The sequence below is a fragment of the Scaptodrosophila lebanonensis genome, unplaced genomic scaffold, assembly GCF_003285725.1.
Source record: "Scaptodrosophila lebanonensis strain 11010-0011.00,11010-0021.00 unplaced genomic scaffold, SlebRS2 tig00000072-arrow-pilon, whole genome shotgun sequence".
In the NCBI taxonomy this organism is placed as follows: domain Eukaryota; kingdom Metazoa; phylum Arthropoda; class Insecta; order Diptera; family Drosophilidae; genus Scaptodrosophila; species Scaptodrosophila lebanonensis.
Window position 1 is genome coordinate 447,048 of NW_022060558.1, and position 20,923 is coordinate 467,970.

At 35.5% G+C, this 20,923-nt stretch overlaps 2 protein-coding genes across 2 annotated transcripts; both read right to left on the reverse strand.

Annotated features, from left to right (window-relative positions):
• Nucleotides 1–556: 556 nt before the first annotated feature.
• On the reverse strand, nucleotides 557–17,918 carry LOC115625214 (serine/threonine-protein kinase PAK 2). The gene is made up of 2 exons (XM_030520184.1): nucleotides 15,012–17,918; nucleotides 557–3,851 (listed from the first exon to the last, which is right to left on the reverse strand). Exon 1 carries the CDS (start codon nucleotides 17,078–17,080, stop codon nucleotides 15,332–15,334), a length of 1,749 nt encoding a protein of 582 aa, XP_030376044.1. The 5' UTR covers nucleotides 17,081–17,918; the 3' UTR covers nucleotides 557–3,851; nucleotides 15,012–15,331.
• A 365-nt stretch (nucleotides 17,919–18,283) lies between these two features.
• LOC115625513 (fibrinogen-like protein 1) lies at nucleotides 18,284–19,774 on the reverse strand. Its single transcript, XM_030520577.1, has 3 exons — nucleotides 19,157–19,774; nucleotides 18,565–19,099; nucleotides 18,284–18,502 (listed from the first exon to the last, which is right to left on the reverse strand). Exons 1-3 carry the CDS (start codon nucleotides 19,707–19,709, stop codon nucleotides 18,322–18,324), a joined length of 1,269 nt encoding a protein of 422 aa, XP_030376437.1. The 5' UTR covers nucleotides 19,710–19,774; the 3' UTR covers nucleotides 18,284–18,321.
• Nucleotides 19,775–20,923: the final 1,149 nt, after the last annotated feature.

The following is a 20,923-nucleotide window of genomic DNA, read 5'->3' on the forward strand; positions in this document are numbered from 1 at the left end:
AAAATGTATTCCTCAAATTTACTCTTTAAGAGGAGAAATTAATGACCAAATGAACAGGACTTCCGTAAAATGTTTACCACCAGTACGAGAAGTGTAAAAAATATACCAATTGGCATAATTTAAACTATATTTGGATGATCTACAAACCTTCTCGAAATACTATTGTTCTGGAATGAAGAACGTAGATAGAAAGAATATTGTTTTGGTCGAATAAGTAAATAACGATATATTTAACAACACAAAATAAAAAAATGACAGTGCCAGCTAAAATAATACATACAAGTGCATGGTGTGTGATAAAATTTATGGTTTTGCGCTTGCACAACTAAATGTAAATACATTATTAAACGTTGATAGTGTATTACGCAAAAGTAAATTTAAGAAATAATAATTATAGTAATATAATACAATTACGACTTAGCTTTCGGGTTTGCAAATAAAATGCATTAAAACTACATATACATATATATGCTGTAAATATAAACTAAAACGATATACGAAAAATGTTTTAAAACCCATTTTGTTTTCGATTTTGTAATATTTTTTGTTTCATAAATCGTTATCTTCGTTTAATATGCCATATTTTTTATAATTACTTGCAAGTTTTTCTCACATATTTTAACTACATTAATTGAAATAGCGCTAATTCATGTATATTTTCTTGCTTTTAATTACAATTACAATGCATTTGCTTTAAAAAGTCAATGTCAGTTATGTTTCTGGATTTGGTTACTATTTTTAATTTTACAGTTCCCATAAAAGTTGATGTATCAAAAATGTACACTACCATTTGAAGACTTGGTTTTCGTTAGTTGTAGCTTTTATTATATATATATATCTATGTATATATTTGTTTGCACTTTTAGCATTAGTTGTAAAATTTTAAATGCGCATACGATTATGTTAGATTGGGTATGTCTTCGTTACTAATGCTCGTTGCTGGCCATTCGTTGCCTAATTCATTCACCTGCCTTGCTATTCATATGTTCGCAAAATTACTTTAATGGATTTATCATCTTTCTCTATTTTAAGCTAAATAAAATCAAGTAAATTTTCAATTAAACATTAAGCTCTAAATTATGCATTACAATTTCGTTTTTACAGGGCACTTTGAAATGTTATTTTAATACTTATATTTGCGTTAAAAAGAACGAATATAAACATTTTAACTAAGCTTCGCAGGCTACTCTATTTGACTGCTTTGCTTTGGGGAAACAAGCATAATAAAGAGCGTTTCTTGTTGCTAAAAACTACTGCACAAAATTTGTATATTCATTAATATTTTTACTAAAGGAATCGCTTGCCACGAGCCAAAGGCCAATAAAAACACCTTGCGATTTATATGAAAAACATGGGAATTATGTGGATAAGCTTCAAGAGTTCCGAAACGTGGCAAAACACTCTCTTCCAATTTTAGGAAAATGTCCCCAATTTGGTTATAAAAGTTTTGGGATCAGTAATCAAAATGTAGGTAAAAAAAAAACAAAAGGAAAGAATTTCCAAAATTTTAGATGAAGGTTTTTATGTTTTCAGAAAGATTGTGATAAAGTTTCGTGTAATGGAAAATATTAATTTTGGCTTTTGGTAATGTGTGTACCCGAAACTAAATAATTGAAATCTTTTGTGAATTCCGGACATTGAAACTTCAGAGTACCATTTTTCTTTGAGTAGCTGGAGATGTAGTTTTAACTGTAATTTCTTCATAGTTTAGTTTTGATATGTTACTAAATGTTTTGATTCCATTAGTTTTAAATATACACAAAGCCATTATATTGGTTTCATGCCCATTTTAAAAAAATGTGGCGATCAAGAATAATTAAGCGGACAAAACATACATTTAAAAATCAATAATATAAAGTTAATATAACTGGAACAAGGCCGCACAACTGCTTATCCCGCACCCTGGTGACTACTTTTCTTTCAGCCTTTTTCTTATGCTTCTAAATTTATAGGTCTGTTTTTCCGGTATTTATTGATCTCCCATTCAAGAGTTTTTTGTTTTGACATTGCTCGATATTTTCGTTGGGACTCGGCTTGTGTTTACTTTTCTACATTTGCATACATAGGCACTATATGTATGTGCGCGTAATCAGTACTACATCTGGATTTCTGTTAGTCACGCTTCGATGACTCACTCGCTGACATATTTTCAAACTATAATATTGGACACTACCGTCTGACCATTATCAAGGAATTACTAAAATTGTTGCAGCAGCAAATTAAATTGCACTTTTAAATTTATAGTTTCCTTTCTCTCAGCAAGTGTCATCAACACAATGACAAACCGGTATGAGATAACGGTTTAAGCTGCGCGACAACAACAACGATAACGACAAATAATTGTACTCATGTGATTATTGTCGTAATTGTTGTTGTTTCTCAGGTCGTTTGCATACCGCTATTTTTTTTTTCATTTTCTTGTAATGCATAGTGTTGTGATCATGAGAGATTTACTTAAATAAACGTTTACTTTTGGCATATACTGTGATTTGTTTCGGAATTGCATTTCATTTGACACACACATTACCGTTATAACAGCGTGCTGGTCGTACATTTTATGGCAAAATTTTGGGCAATGCACTCTACAATAATTATCCTCTCCTCTTCTCTTTAGTTGTAAGTAGTTAACGGGTATTTTGTTTCGATTCAAATTTTAGTTTAGTCTTATGTTTGTACTAATTTAATGGAATTGAATTATTTTTGACCACATTTGTTAAATTGTGCGCGTAGCTAATTGCAAGACGTATTGTAAATACATATGTATGTATGTATGTGGGTTTGAATGTTTGTTTTTTATTTTAGTTGTGGAAAATATTTGAACTTGTATACTGTTTTTATTTTGATAATAGTATTTAGTTTTTGTGGGTGTTTTTGCGTTGCTGTTTATTAGACCTAATGGCACTTTTAACATAGTATACTTTTTCTATTAATTTGTTTCCTCACTCCCACTTGCTATACTGCATTTACCGTTTTCTTTTTAAAATTTTATTTGTTTTTGTTTTTTGGTAATTTACAACAAATATTGCATGTTTGCTTAGTTTACGACGAATTTTATGTAGAATTGCATAATGCAGCTTTGATAAAATCGCTTAAATCACATTTATGTATATTTATATATGTATGTATGTATATAAGTATGTTATATATTATTATATATAAAACTTGTATCCAACTTATGTATATCCAAGTATTATAAATACAATATTTATATAATGTACGTGTGCGTGTGTCTGTTTGTATGTGTGTGTGTGTGTGTGTGTGTGTGTGTGAAGTCTAATTTAGCACACATTCCTTTCTTAAAAATTTCTCAACTACATAATCGTATAGTATGAATGTATTTTTATTTATTTATGTATATACTATGTATGTATGTATTTATGTACTCGTATGTATGTATATGCACTACATAGCAATTGGCCAAGTAAAACATTTAATAATAAACATAAACAGAATACATAATAAAAGCAAAGAAGGCAACTAATTCCCTCTTATCTTTCCACACTTTAAAACCTATGCACGCATACATATACAGTAGTATACAGATACAAATGCTAAATAAACTGCGTCATCTTTCCCACACAATCAAAAAGGAAGATAAACAGTATAATGTAACGGTAGCAAAAACGCTACAGCTACAAAAGAAATGCTAATAAATACACTACGCTTAAAATATCAATGCTTTCTTGTGCGTTCGGCGTACGACGTTCATGCGCTTTTGGCAGGCACTGTGGCTGAGTAGACAGGGAAATGGAGCGCTGCGGTCCGGTGCGGTGTGGCGTGGCGTTGCGTGGGTGGCGACATTTGCGCCAATTGTATTCTTCCCATTGTTCCTCACGTTCGGCCACCTCATGCTGCATTAATAAAGTAAAAAGAAAGAGAGAAAAAAGAGAGATATTGTTAATACTGTATGGACATACTTTATTATACTATACGTTTGTATGTACGAGTAAGTGTTAGTAGCTTATCTTAAGATCAAATATGTACACATACATACATATGTGATAGATATACATATAAACATAAACATGCATATATGAATACAACTTCAGCTTTAAACGACCAGGAAGTAATTAATGGATTAGTTTTGTTTTATTGTGCCCAAATGAAATGGTAAATTTGTATTACCCGTAACCTAAGAGTAACTACACAACAACAAAAAATTTGAGTTACCAAATTAAGTCAATTTGGTTTAAAAATTTAGACCGACATACAAATATGCACACATAATATCTACATCGATTTGTATAGTACATAACTCTTTATGGAGTCGGGAGCGCTTCCCTCTGCCAGTTAAATACGATTCCGCAGACCTTCAAATATACCCTTTTACACATCGGTACACAGGCTATTATTAACATCAAACAAAGTATGTATGTACAAAAGCAGATCTAATACACTATGGAATGCTCAAGCATTGACTAATATTAAAATGATTTCCAATTTTATATCACCACATTTTGTGGGTTTCACGATTAGGTATTGGTCGACATCACGATCATTATGTAGGTCATAATGTATTCACAAGCAAAATGAGGTTTCTGCGCCGTTTGATCCGTTTTCAGATTTTTTAATATTAATTCTGTAGCATTTATTAAATAATATATATATTTATTTTCGTTTCGGGGCATATCTATTATGAGATGATATTTTACAGGCCTAATCATTTCAGTTTATTGGAATTTAAATTGAATATATATATGTACATATATAACTTTTTCGTACCCTGTGCGAAAAGGGATTTAGTTAAAACTAAAATTTTCAAATTCATTTGACACAAAATATATTTAAAATAGCTTAATACTGTGGTCTCTATCTGGCAAATGAAAATGTAAAGCAACAAAGAAATTGTGGCAGAAAGGATTTAGAGAGATAGGAAAATTTTACTACTCAAAAATGTCTAGCATTTTAAATATTTAGAAAATGTTACTTCTAAATACACAAGCCAATGATTATTATAAGACTTTATTCTCTTTTAAGCATACTTTCTACCAAATTCCGTAAAATTCAAATTCCTGCTACACTCTGCTCCATAATTTCATTTTGATAATGGAATAATCCTTTTTCTTATTCTGCCTGCCCAATATTCGGGATTATTCACTCGCTATTTTTTTTGCCGAAATTTCTAGTCTGCCCTACCACAATGAAAAATGTGTAAGAGTAGGTAAAAATTGAATTATCAATTTTGCAATTAATTAGTAATTTTTATTTGAACAATAGGGTATCCCAAAGCGAAACACACTTTTCCATGCACGATTATTCCAATTAGTGCGTACTTAACATTTTAACCTTTTTAATTAAGTGTGCTTTTTACATTTTTTGTTTAATTTATTGTCTTCATGCGGTTATCAAGCGTTTTCGGCGGCATCAGAGGCATGATCTGAGGTGTCGTTGAAAATAAGTAAGAAAAAATTGTCGCACTTGATTCGAAGTACAAACATACATACATATATACTATATAGAATGTTTACTTATAGGTATACATATATATTTTGAAAAGAGACAGACGCGTTCAATGTGCTTCCAAATGCATTAATCATTTGAGCCTTATCAACATTTGTGGAGCTTATCAGTGCTTTAGATATCGATTGCCGCCGCTCTGCGGCCTCTGTGGCCAAATGAAAAGAAGTGAGCGGTACAAGCAAGCTAATTTTAGATAGACATACTCATGTAATCATTGCAATAAGAGGGGAAGGCATGCACACTATCGTGTAATTACTTTAAGGTCAAGTTTTTTGATTTTGTGAAATGGTCGAAAAACACTCCACAATTAATTTAAAATTTCTGAATAAGTAATTGGGTTTATAACGGTTTTAAGTAATACTGAATTATATGGAAAACGAGTTGGCGTCAGTATAAAATTATACGTGTCTGCAAGCGATAGGCACCACCACTTAAGGAAATTGTCGATAAGGGATTTATTATCATCAACTTTCGGAACTGTCTCTCCAATATATTTGCTATTTTCGGAACAATTACGATACACAAGATTAATGCCAAATGAATTACCTGTAGGCAGGTACATAATGGACGTATGACGTATTTAAATTGAAAGAAAAGTACTTTGAAAAATTTGTTTCGTTTCCGTTTCGTAAAACTACATTAAGAATCCGGAATCCGAAGATTAATAAAAATGGTTTTCTCTTGTCTATAATTATATTTCAAATGCTATAAAAAAGCTTTCGTTTGAAGCATTTTATATGCTTTTTGTTCAGAGACGTGAGTACCACTAGTAAGTTGGATGGCTAACTATTACCTTTAAATTATATCCTAAAGCTAATGAAAGATTATCAAAAATCACTGTTTTTTTTGGCGTTTTATGTTGTTTCATATAATAATGATAAACTATGACCTTAAAGCCGGCATACATATGTAGCTACTAAATCAAGCTGTTTCAAAAATAATTTAATGAAGAGCTGATTACAAAGTTCATTATGACTTTTAAAAGGCGCCTGGGTGAAAACCCCATAAATTGTTTAGTCAAGCATTGTGTTGATAATTATTGTTGTGTAACAAATTCCCCTTACAATTATAGTTTAGCACAATTAAACATTATAATTTGTATCTACATTTTTAGTGAATTTATGCAATTGCTAAGTTACCACGAAGCCACCATGTTTTCGTTTTAACAATTTTGAGAATGAAGTTTAGTTTTATTTAAGCATGTTTCAAGAAAATATACTTAGCAGTTTATTCTTTGAAAAAAAAAAAAAGTTTTTCTGTTATAATTTTGTATACTGTTATACTATATTCAATTTTGAAGAAAGTAATGAATTAAAGACCTGAAACATGCGAGCAATGCTCTTAAATATTTGGAGAATAAATCCTGTGCTGTTATGGCGCACTCCGACTCTTGCAAGACCGCAGCCTCGAAAATCTTTAGGCTAATGTGAAAAAAGGGTTCTTTTCGAAAGGCAAGCAGGGAAATTTGGGTTGGTATGTTTTTTGTATTTAAGACGGCCTGGGGCTAGTTCTCCAGCTTGGTAGACTCAGTTAAGGCACCTTTTTATCAAAACGTTCAATAAAGTAAATATGTTCAAAAAATTCTGCCACTTAAGTTAGCAATTGGTTGTTTGTTTTAAATGATATAAACGTGTAGAAGTTGTAATTGGTTGTTTCGTTATAATGATACGTTAAGCAGTTGCCTGTTTTGCGGAAGATTAAACAGCAACCAAAGAGAGATTCTTATAATCGTGCAATTTAATCACCTCTGCTGTATATAATTCTCAATGCACGGGGTTCACTTTCATTTTTCTGGTATCGTATCGCACAATTCGTTGGAACTGATCAATATTTAGCAGAAACTATCTACACATACTTATATGTATGTATATATGCACATATATTATTGTATGGTACTACTATATATCGCACTTTTGGAGCGAACCCATGATTGCCATCTACAATGCCACAATTTATGGCCATGCAGATAAGCTGGGGCTAAACGTTTCTCTATTTATTTAAGCTGCATATGTACATACATACATGTATAAAAAATAATTTTTGCATAATTATTTGTGCTTTCATTGTCACCGTTTATCATTATTATCATTTGTTGTTGTTATTGTTGCTTCAAAGCGCAACAAGTTTTTTATTAGCACAGACATGCGGCAAATGAAATAACGAAAATAAAAAAATGAAAGCCAAACAAAATAGGTTTCTTGTGTCCATATATTAGTAGCGTATAGAGCGCGTCACTAGCGCACATTCAATTATCAGCGCTATAATTATTTATATTTATCAGCATGTGAAGCGGGCGCTTCACCCTCCCACAGTTGAGCTCAAAGCCTCGCAGTTGACGCAAAAGTCACGATTCCATTTTAATGAAACGTTGGCGATGTCGGCAACTATATGTATGTATGTACATACATACCCGTACATACAAACATATGTACATACATACTTACGATACAATGGTTGTATGGGTGGCGACATTGCTCGCTATGTGAATATATACTTTGAGTATGTATGTATGTATGTATGTATCTACATATAATAAAAACATTGCACTTGTTTTTCTACCAGTTTCAACGAACCAAACTGACACATTGTTAGCGCACTATTATATTCCACAAATTTTCCACACAGTTTTCCTATGTCAATGGAATATACAGTTATTACTGCTATTAGTGAATGAAATAGGCAGAGAGGGAGAGAGAGAGAGAGAGAGCGTGAGAGTAAGGGCTCATAGTTCTATACAAAGTACAACAAAAGGCCGTCAGATTTATAACTCAAACGATGCGGTTGCTCTCAACCGGCTGCGGCGCCACCACAGAAGGAAATAAGAAACGAATGCTTCATTGTATAACCCCAATTCATGGGTTCGAGCTGTATTGCCACACAAAGATGCACGACCAATCAAACTTGAATCGCAATGGCATGTGGAACGCATGTCTGTCAGTATGTATGTGGACTATGTTGGATGATGTGCAGCAGTCGAACAATGAAAATCCCATATATACATACATACATATCTAGATGAAGTTTCCAAGCCATTCACACACACACACACATTATGATGAGTGTACTAGCAGATCTGAAGTGCATGAAATGAAATGTATCTGCAAATACTTACATATGTAAGTACAATAAGTATTTACATATTTGCTATAATTTTTAAAATCTTTTTATGATTTCAAGTATACTTCTCACACTCAACTGTTTAGATTTCAATACAATGAAAACTTCTTAATTTTCTATCATTTTTCTTCCTACGACAGTAAGTAAAGCTTTTCAAAAATTGAAAACTTTCAAACTGTACGCAACTATTTAAAAAAAAAATTAAATAAGGGTATATTTTCAAAAACAGTAAACAAAAACATATCCATTACATGAAACTGTTTAAAAATAACGGTGAAGCTCTATTTTTGTTATTTCAAGAACAATGTATTTATAGCAATATGAACACACATTTATATTTTACGTTTCATACTGGTATTATAGGCAACGAAGAAGCTGACTAAACACCCACATTTTCGACAAAGATGCCACAAATATGTACATATATACACCCACCCAACTTCAACTCCAGAGTCATTTTTCAACTACTAAAATAGCACCAACTACGCAATCACTCAAACACACTTCAATACACATCATGCTGGTGCAAGCAAAGAGATCAAAATATTTAAAGCAAATACAAACCTGTCAATACAATTTACAAGACTTACAATCTTACACACGAACCTAAACACTACATTAATAAAAACTGCCAATTTCGCCTTAGCCCTATAAAAAAGTACACCATATTCTCAAGTTTGAAAATTTGAATCCAAATAAAATATTCCCTCTACTTACGAAAAGTAGACAAGATAGAACGCTACAGTCGAGCAAGCCCGACAGTAAAATAGCCTGTACTCTCCACAAAAAAAGAAAAATTAAAAAAAAAAAAATTTAAAAAAAAAATTAAATTATTAAAAAAAATTAATGAATTAATTAATTAAATTAAATTAGAATATATGTTTATGTTTAGTTTTAACAGCATACATTTACATCACGTACCTATGCGTGTTTATATGCGTGTATGTATGCAGCACAAAGTTGAACCAAAGCAGCAACAACAACAACAGCTGCGGGCAGCGCTGCCGACAGAGGCAGCGCATGAGCAGCGATTTTACTTATGGCTATAACTTTCTTCAGAATTGACCTATCATGATGAAATTTGGCACACGGACACATTAGTACTAACTGGATGTACCTACCAAAATTGATTTCAAAATTCCGAGAATTACGGAAGTTATAAGAAAAAACACGAATTGCGGGGGAGTGGGGGGGTGCATCGAAAAAAAACTCAAACTCGTACTTTCTCGGTCTTAGGAGAATATGGAAACCAAGTTTGGTTATTCTAGCTCTTATACTTTCTGAGATCCTTGCGTTCATACGGACAGACGGACAGACGGACGGACGGACAAGGCTATATCGACTCGGCTTCTCATCCTGATCAAGAATATATATACTTTGTGGGGTCTGCCACGCCTCCTTCTGTGTGTTACATACATGCGCACAAAACTAGTATAGCCTTTCACCCTTTGGGTACAGGCTATAATAAGATTTTTGACTATATATTGTAATGTATTGACATAATTTTAATAAGCTTTTTATAGCCTGTACCCAAAGGGTGAAAGGCTATACTAGTTTTGTGCGCATGTATGTAACACACAGAAGGAGGCGTGGCAGACCCCACAAAGTATATATATTCTTGATCAGGATGAGAAGCCGAGTCGATATAGCCTTGTCCGTCCGTCCGTCTGTCCGTCTGTCTGTCCGTCTGTCTGTCCGTCTGTCCGTCTGTCCGTATGAACGCAAGGATCTCAGAAAGTATAAGAGCTAGAATAACCAAACTTGGTTTCCATATTCTCCTAAGACCGAGAAAGTACGAGTTTGAGTTTTTTTTCGATGCACCCCCCCACTCCCCCGCAATTCGTGTTTTTTCTTATAACTTCCGTAATTCTCGGAATTTTGAAATCAATTTTGGTAGGTACATCCAGTTAGTACTAATGTGTCCGTGTGCCAAATTTCATCATGATATCTCAATTCTGAAGAAAGTTATAGCCATAAGTAAAATCGCTGCTCATGTGCTGCCTGCAGCTCTGTCGGCAGCGCTGCCCGCAGCTGTTGTTGTTGTTGCTGCTTTGGTTCAACTTTGTGCTGCATACATACACGCATATAAACACGCATAGGTACGTGATGTAAATGTATGCTGTTAAAACTAAACATAAACATATATTCTAATTTAATTTAATTAATTAATTCATTAATTTTTTTTAATAATTTAATTTTTTTTTTTAAATTTTTTTTTTTTAATTTTTGCTTTTTTGTGGAGAGTACAGGCTATTTTACTGTCGGGCTTGCTCGACTGTAGCGTTCTATCTTGTTTATACTAATTTGTCTCAATATTATCCCCAAAACCAGTTTATTGTGTATACAACATTCGTTGTGTATTATTATTACTATAAGTGGTATTCGATCAAACTGATAAATGCAAAACTAGATGCATTTTTTCTTTTTTCTTAACATACTTGTTAAATTACCTTTAAAAAACCCCCCGACAATCCCTTTTTCTAAAATTATAATTCCCCTTCATTTTCGAATTATGCAGGGAATAACTAACCAGATAAAGAACGCTTTTCACAACAGTGTATCAGATAAGATGCATTACTCGTATGTATGTATGTATGTACGAGTATGTATGTACATATGCATACAAGCATACTGAAGCTTAAAACAGCAGTCCATGAATAAAATTTTCAAGGCATAACAATACATACATAATTTTAGTTTATCTGAGTCACCCTGTAATGGTTAAACGCGAAAAAAACGTATAATTAAATTGTTTGTGGTCGGGCGTGCTTGCAAAATGTCACATATTGGGGCGGCTGGGTGGCAGCAACAACAAAAACAACGACAACGGTAGCAGTAAATTGTGAGCAAGCATGATTGTTGTGAAAACCATTTGCAAACAACACGCAAACAAAACAAAGATTCCATGTAGCCAGTCACACATACAGTCGTATTACCACCAGAAGGTATTTGTGAGAGCGCGTATGCCTGTTTTAATATAAGCCCCGAAATTATACAATGAATCATCTACAATTCCGCGTAAGCAAAGCAAAAAGGCTGCCAACACACGCCACTAACAACACAAACGCAGATACATACATACATAGCACAAAAAAAAAGAGAGAAGAGAAAAACAAAACGAAAAACTAAAAACCTTCAGGCAAGGTAAAATGATAATGTATTGAACGTCATTTAAACCGGTCGAATAGTTTAGGTGTCTTTTGGTTTTGTTTGTGCTTTTCATTTTCATTTTTGGCATTTAGGCAAATAATATTTGGCATTTTCATGACGAATCCGAGACGGCGCCACTAAAGGGGTTTTCCTCTTTCACGCTATATCAATACATATGTATATACAACGTCTGTACGTCTGTATGTACAAAGATGCAAAAATCACTCTCACTGAAATAACTTTTTAGGTTTATAAAGATATTTTAACTAATGCTTCTCCATAAACTGAAGTTTTATTGAAATTGGTACAACAAGGTACATAAATACATATATTTTAGTTGAATGGCTGTGGCAGGGAGAAGGGTATGGATCAGGAGCCGTAGAACTTTAACGTTCTACTCGTTTCCATTGGGCTGACACCACGATATACTTACATACATACAAATCTATAGACACACACACATACTGTCGCGCGCGTAGCCGCAGTTTTGTACTTTGGCCCCGAGACATGGAAGCGAAGCCAACTGCGGCGCCACTCCCCACAGGCTGCAGCAACATGCAACTTGATGCACCAACAACAACAATACCATCAACGGGGACACAAATTTTCGTTGTATAGAGGCGTTGCTGCAAATTTATTATTTTCATTATGAGGGCTACGCAACAAAATCATTTACAAAATGATTATTGTCTTTGCTTTATAGTTACTGTTGCGTCTGCTGCTGATTATTCATGCTTGCCGTCGTTATCAAGTAAAACCATTTGGCACACAAAGCCAAAAAATATGCGCATAGAAAAAGCAAAATAGCCGCAACTTGCACACATCCAAACACTGAGAAAAAAGTTCGCTACTTTCCAAGTTGGGCAATCCGCAAAGCGGAAAGCAAAAGTATTTGCCACTAATATAAACAAATAAACAGCCAAAGATCCGGTAATGTGTATATACATACATACATGTGCATACATAAGTAAATATGTACATACGTATTCACATTCATAAATGCGAGTGTTGTTGGTCGGCAGACAGGCGAGGGATGCAGAAGAGCGAGTATAAATAGCGCAGTAGCAGAAGCAGAGAGAAACAGCATGCAATTAAATTCAATAAGTAGCAGGAATAAGTGCAGGAAGACGAAGAAAAACAACAGCAGACAGTAACTGCAGCAACAACAATTAACTGCACTCTTTGTTATATGCTCCGTTACTTTTACACGCAACTGCCCTCACACACAGTGTTGCCGATGATTGAGTGTCAGAAATTGAAATGGCTAACAAAATTACATATGTATGTACATATACTCGTATTATTAATAAAGCGCATTTTTCACTGTTTTAATTCCCATAAAGAAACTTAGTCGCCTAACTTAGCAAACTTTTCCCTTTCATTAATATAAAATAAATCGATGTATTAAAGTAGGTTTTATATTTGGTATATTACGATATGAAAACACAAAACGTCTAATCTAGTTATTACTTTGATTATGACACAATGGCATTGAAATACTACCGGTCAAAATCGAGAAGTTCTAAGTAAATATTAATACATATGTTATATACACGTACATACATGTGTATTACTATGTTTTATTAAAAAAAACATAACAACACACATGCCTAGAGAGATCATAATTTTTACTAAACTGCAGAACTAGCGGAAAAAATAGCCAAATAGGCAACACTGCTCACACGCCCACTCACACCCTCAAGATCCTCTCTTTCCTTCATTAAGTTTGCTGGTGTAGGAAGATGTTTGCTACTAGCCTAGCTATTTTATTTGGTGCTTTTTACTTCGCTTATCAAATAACAAAACACAAAAAAAATGTACTACGAATTTTGATAAACGGAGAAAATTTTTCATATGTACATACATATGTACGTATGTATGTCTTTCTTTGAGTGGGTAAGTTAAGGCAACGTGGGTGATTGCGGGGCCTGTGGCGCGCACGGCAGGGTCTTTTCAAATGTGAAGTGCGTGTGTGTGTGAAATTGCGTTCAGCGGTGTTGATAAGCTTTTAAAAATGTTAAATTGTAAGTGTGTGTGTGAGATATAAGAAGTTTATTATTATTATTATTTGGCAGACAAAAGCAATAATTTCATGTCTTTTTCAACAGGAAATGCGAGCGAGCGTTTTAAATGGCGTGGTTACTCCATGTTCGTTCGTACATATATATGTATGTAAGGCCTATGTAGTTAAATTATAAATTTGTTTTCAGTACGTATGTATGTATGTATGTAAGGGCTAACTTAATATCATTTTGCTTTTCGTCTAATTTAAACGTGTATAGAAGTTGAAAATAAACCACAAATATAGATAATTACAAAGTCTCACCTGCAGAAATAACATAACAAGCGATTTACATGAAATCCATTTGTTTGTATGTACATACATATACTATAGTATATAGATTACGTGTAAAACATCTGAAAACCCACAGTGTACTCTATGTTGACCAAAAGACCTTGATCGATTTAATCTTTTAAAATGCTACTACTCTGCTGATTAAGGCAACGCCATTAACACGATCATGATAGCAATAAAAGATTATATGTATTTGTTATTATTTGTGTGCGGCCACAACACTCCCATGCCCTTCACAAATCACATTTCAAATAAACTTCACACACACTTGGTGATCGATTGAAATGCAAACTAGCTAGCTGGGAAAACGTGAACAAGCTTAATGTAGAAAAATCTAAGGTCTCATCCGTCAACGTTTGAAAGGGACCGTTTAAATTGGACAATGTTTTCGATGTTTTAATACTCTACATTACCAATGAATGTTGCCAAATCCTTTAAGAAATTTTGCAGTTCCTCCGACGATATGGTTTCTATGATTTTAATCATTTCTATATCAGCTTATTATAGCTTAAATTTTATTACTTTTACGATAAGTAGTCCTTTTATTAGATCTACTAATTGCTATGTATAAATATGTACATTTTTTAAAATTGAACATCTTTTTATACCCTATTTTTCTCAGTTTCTTTTGGAAATAAATATAGCCCTATGTAATGGCATGTCAAAATAGTTTTGCAAATAAAATGAGGTGCTTTTGTTGATTAATGCAAAGTAGGTCATATTTAAACTAAAAGGCTTCAGCATTTGTAGATTTTAGTTTTACAAAATTGTACTTCATTGAAAATAGTTGAAACCCCATGAATATTGGTTCTATGGATAATTCAAAAAGGACACCAGATAGTCAAAGAGACAAAAGATTTTTATTTGCTAGCAGCTTAAGGTATTTTGTGTAAAGCAGGTAAGATTAAGATTAATTTGAAAAACTCACCATTTTTCCATATAATCGTCCAGCGACGTATTAGGAAACCAAAAATCCCAAATCCCAGTGCAATTCCATTTTGGAAGCACGCACAAACATATCGCCAGCTGTTGTAGTTATTATTGTTTTTGTTTTTGTCGTTACTCTACGAAGACTAATCAGCATTTTGTTCCAGTTCCAGACGAAATTAAATTTACATAGATGAACTCATATACACACACATTATTATAAACGTTCCAAGGAGCGGCTGCAACGCAATCCCATCTCTCCAGATCCTATTATCCACATCACGCATACATAAGCTTGGCTACCCGATGATTAGACATTAACTATACATTGCGTCGGAGCACCTTCTTGGCCGCCTTAATATTGGGAACCAAGGCCTTCACCTCGCTGCAATCGTCGAGGAATGGATGCCGTAGTAGTTCATCGGCTGTAGCGCGCCTATCGACCTCTACCTGGAGACAACGGTCAAGAAAGTCTTGCAGGTTGGGACTCAGCTTATCCCAGCTCTTGATGTCGGGCCTGCCGTTAGCCGCAATCAAGTATAGCGCACGCAATGGCGTTTCATACAGATATGGTGGCTGACCCTCAATCATTTCTATGGCCATAATTCCTATGGACCATATATCTACTTTCTTGCCATACTTCTTTCGTGTCACAACCTCTGGGGCCATCCAATATGGTGTGCCCACCATTGTCTGTCGTTTCTCATCGCCTTCAATATTGGCACAAAATCCGAAGTCGGTGACCTTGACCGAACCATCCATGCCGAGGAGCACGTTATCAGATTTGATGTCACGATGAATGATGCCCTTGGCATGCAGAAAACTAATGGCATACAATACCTCACGACACACGCACGCAATTTGCCGCTCCTTCATCACAGTCTCAGTAACGACATCGGTAAGTGGGCCACCATCCATATATTCCATTACAACCCAAAGTTGATCCTCCGGTTCCAGTAAATAGGCATCAAGAAAATTTACCAAATTCTTGTGATTGAAATCCTTGAGCACGCGTATTTCGGTGAGTATGAGATCCTTCGAGGACTGATTCTTCATGTCGATCGTTTTCACCGCCACCTGTGACTCATTTTGCAAATCTCCCGCAATAAATACGATGCCCGATGCACCTTTACCCACCTCCTGTGTGGTCTGGAAGCGCTCGCGTGGGTCGCACGGATTGCAAATGGTACGCAGTTCATCATAGACCTGGGAGTCAGTTTTCTGTGTACGCTTCTCTTTAGAGCGACGCAGTATCGTTTCATCACCAGCATCTCCATCGTTCGTGGCATCGTTTACAGCGCTAGCCGTGGCAGCGGTTTTGAGGATAATGGTATCCGTGTTGACCTTATGTAGCTGCTCATCGGCGGCTATGGAGGTTAGGTCGCTGACACGGGGGACTTTTTGCGTGACGCTATATGGCTTTGGCTTTATCTGTGGCTTGGGCGGCAGTGTGTGTGTGGATTTCTTGGCAGGCAGCGGCGGCGGTGGTTCCTGCGCTCCCGCCTGGTTTTGACTGGTCGGCTTATGGGGTTTTAACGTTTCACGTCGTTCCAGATTTGACTCTAGCTCTTTGATCACGTCGTTGAGCGCGGAAAGTCGTATGGCGGCCTGTTGGCTATTATCGTTAAGGCTACTACTATTGCTGTTGCCTGTCGAGCTGCCGCTGCCGCTGGAGTTGCTTTCGGTAGCCGTTGAGCTGCCACCGCTGTACGCTTCATCATCATTATCCAAATCTTGGGATTTGTGCTTATTCTTGTAGTTCAAATAGTTATCAATCTCCTTGGACTCCTCGTGTATCACAAGCTCGGTAATCAGTGGCTTAAACACCTCGTTCTCTTTTTTCTTAATCGAGTAATTATAATATTTCACCGCATGGTAGGCAGCATCTGGATTCTTGTCCTGCTCATCCCGAGTAATTTGTGTGTTCATTAGACGTAGCCATGGGGCAGGCAAACCTTCCAGATCTCCAGTCTCTTGATTGCGGGATACATGGAAGTGTCGTTGGAAATTTGTGGGTTCACCAATTTCGGAGATTTGCTCCTTCTTTTTAAACCACTTGGTAAAACTCATGTTCGTGCTGTTCGCTGTTTTCTGTGCCTATGAGGGATTTGCGGCTTCTTCGCCTATCTGTCTCTCTCTCTCTCTCTCTATTTCTCTCGCTTTTTCCCTCTCCGTGTGTACGTTGGAATTTTCTTCAAACGCGATTAGTTACGCTCAGCTTGGGAAATTCTATTGAAGCGCGGCAGCGATTTGCTTTTATTGTTTTTGTTACCGTAGGTAGTAGCGTGCTCCCCCCGCGCATTTACTTGTGTAGGGTAGTGAGTCATACACACATGCACACGCGTTGCTTGAATGTACGGGCTCTGTTTTTGTCTATGTGTGTATTTATGCACACGCATACATATGTATGTAAGAAGGTGTGTGTGGGTTCGCTGTTATCGCTGACTGTCTTTTCTACTTTAAGACCCACTATACACAAAATACTATTTTTTCTTTTGCAAGTGCCGCGAATTTTCACTTTTTAATGCGCCTGCTCACTTTCTTAATGAATGCAATTTCAATTTATAATTTATGCAGTAATCACAACTTTTCAATTACAGCACGCACACACACATTGGATACGACACACGAACACAAATACGCACACATTTCTCAAACGACGGACACAAAAGGAGTGGCTGCTGCTGCACGTCTCGTCTTGTTCTTATGTTTTGTTGTTGTAAATTTGTCTGCGTTGCAAACCCTTTGTTTGGCTTAACTGTTTCTCTGGGCCATTTTTTGCAAATTTAAATGTGTTTCAATAACAAACAATTTACATTATTAACAATGTATTTTTACTTTGTAATTTACAACTTCTTTGAATTTTTCCCTTTGCGCTGCAGTCGCGCTGCACTCGACCGAACCTGCTGTCGCACTCACACGCACACCAAACTAGACTGACTAGGGTTGACACTGGCAACCCCAAGTATCGATACTGGTAGCGTTCAGCGGCGAATATCGCTACTCACTCACGGACTTAAATTTGCTAAGCCTTGTTGTGAGGGCTTACTTTTTTTATCAAGCAACTCGTTAATAATTTTAAGTACTATTTGTTAAAAACCATTGCATGAAAATCTCATATTTAGCTTTATTCGACCTGATGTAGGGAAAAATTAACAGCTGAAAGTTTGCTACACAACAGTTGCGTAGCGCTACTTTTGAATGGCATTAAATGCATAAGAACAAGAAGCTGGCGCTGATTTTGGTAACGTTTATTCCATAGTACTCGTAATGCTCTTTATAGGGTATGTGATATTGTTGAACTTGTGCGCTCAAAAACTATCCGTATCATAGTCATCATAACTATATTCGGTAGCTGCAAGCTGTAGCTTTCGCGGTCTCAGCATCATACGGCCAGCTTTCATGGAGTAGTCGTTGCTCCAGATAAATCCATTAAAATTGTGTCCTTGTGGCTTGTGGCGATAAATCCCGTTCAGATTTGCCTCCATACAACTGGAAACAGAAACATAGTAAGTTCATATTTTTTAAATACATATCTATTTTGTTTCCCGAACCTATCAAACCACCAACCACTGCCCGTTCGCACGGCGCAGGGCTCATCAATACTATGATCATTCCGCTGATCATAGGTACTGAAATCCATTTGATTATGATTCTCCAGAGCGTCTGGCATAGTACCATTAAAGCGACCAATCAATAATTGATAATTGTAACTTTCACTGTCTAAACGGAACAATCCATACTCAGCCCACACCTGTCTACCATCGAAATCTTCGAGCTCGATGCGCAGCACATGGTCATCACGATAGGAAATTTTGTGTATGAACTCGTTGCCAAACCAAAAGTCCCTCGACAAATCGCCAAAACCAGCGCGATACTCATCCCAACTGCGATTAAAATTCTCCTGCGGCTCGTAGGGACCGCGTCTTTGTATTACTGTCCAAGCCGGACCGCGAGTGGCAAAAGCACAATAGCGCTCATTAAAATTACGTTCAACTTCATTCAATTCTGGCACTATAAATTGGTAAATACCATCAATGCGTGGCTCCGTCAGTTCAGAGCAATCTGCTTTGGCTGGTAAAACGTAGTCTATCTGGGAAAAGAAATGTGAAGTTACTCTGTCTTCCATCTGCTATGTTTACGTACCCACTTTCTCTTCTTCATTCTCCAAAAATGATTTGTTACCTTCTTCCTCTAAAATATGCAGTACACAAGTGTCGTTCACATTCTCTGGCTTATTAGTATTTAGACTAATATTGATTGGCGGTCCATCGTGTTTGAAAAGCATGCTGGAGCTCTTTGTAAATGTGCTCAGTTCGTTGGATAACGATTGATAACACACAGAAATCTTATGAAAAATTGTTCTCCCCTCTGTTGCTTGCTTAAGAAGCGCATGCATCTGTGCCATCAGGCTGTCCTGGTTGCGTAGCATATTCTGCAAATCTTTGGACTGCTGGCTCATCGGTAAAGCTCTGAACAGTTGTTCTATCTTTACTATTTTAGTATATAATTCGTGGCTGTTACGTTCCTTGATCTCCAGCTTATTCAGCCGATGCTGAAGGCGTGAAATCAATTCCACTTCTGTCCCAGATCCTCGCCTACTTTCAACAAAATTGGGTGATCCACGGCTATCGATCACTTTGCTCAGTACCTGAGTGAGCAAGAGCTGTAAACCTGTAAGCTTCCGTTTTTGCTCCATCTGGTTTCTATTTATATGTTGAAGGGAATTACTAAGCTGGGACCCTACACTAGTCTGGTCCCTCATTTGTTGTAGCGTGCGTTCCAAATGTCCCAAACGCTGGCTTATCCCATCGAGTTTTTCTGTTGTTGTCTCCGAATTGTATGGCATGTGCAGTGTTTGTGATTGGCCATAAAAGGTGCAGCTCAATGCCAATACAAATAAAATTGACAACTATAGAGTAACAGGAGAATTTTCGGATCAAAATAATAGTATACATAAGTGACTGATGAAATCTCACCATCATCTTTGCTTCTGTCTGACTTGACGGATGCTCATCAACTGAACATTTTGGAGCCACTTTGAATTAATATAGCTCTTGGCTAGAGAACACATGTTAATAATAATTGAAATTCCTATATTCTATTGGGGCTTAGAAGCATGCCAAATTGCACGACAGCCATCCGAAACATCTTCAAAAAATTTTGCTTCACATCTGTAATAAGTATTCCACAGGCAAACTTCTTTAAAAGGAAATGTATAGAGCCATTCAAAATACTTCTGAATTATATCTCTTAAGGGCATATAAAAAGTTTGATTTCGATTAATTTGAACAGCAACAGTTCCATAATATTATTTTTAATTTTTGGTTTCACTGCGACAACTTCTATAAATAAAATTGTTTTTAGAATGCCCAACCATATACATATGTAATAAATAAGAACACTTGCGTTTATAGTATTTTTTATACTTTTTTATTTTATGAATATAGACGTTTTGTATTTTTTTGTTGTTTTTTTTTTTTTTAATATCGTTAGTATTTGTTTTACTTGCATAATATACACTATTCATTTATAGTATTTCAAATATTAACGGCTGTTTTAAAGAGTGTCTTGTGTAGATCTATTTATAGAAAAGAATATAACTTTTAAGGAATTCAAATTAAATGTTGCTGGTTGTGTCTGTCTATCTGCAGTTTTCACATGATGTTGGTATCATAACTATTGCTGTTGTTGCGTGCACTAGTTATTAATTTTATATATGTGTACATTTAGCAACTATATTTAACGTAATAATCATTACAAGCTCTAAAGAAACTAATTATACATTTAATTTGTATTATACATTTAGAGTTTATAAAATGTACTTGCAGCAAATAATAAGCAGAAAAAAACTGCGCGCCTTTTATATAATAATGTATATTTGACATAACCCTGGCGCTGGCTAAATGTTGT

Excerpts from the sequence above, each read along its gene's own strand:
- LOC115625513 (XM_030520577.1), bottom strand. The coding sequence starts at position 19,709 with ATGGAGCAAAAACGGAAGCTTACAGGTTTACAGCTCTTGCTCACTCAG. Across the intron at positions 19,100-19,156 it reads GAATGAAGAAGAGAAAGTGG|ACTACGTTTTACCAGCCAAA; the intron begins GTACGTAAACAT and ends TTTCCCAGATAG. Across the intron at positions 18,503-18,564 it reads AGTGGTTGGTGGTTTGATAG|TTGTATGGAGGCAAATCTGA; the intron begins GTTCGGGAAACA and ends TTCTGTTTCCAG.
- LOC115625214 (XM_030520184.1), bottom strand. The coding sequence starts at position 17,080 with ATGAGTTTTACCAAGTGGTTTAAAAAGAAGGAGCAAATCTCCGAAATT.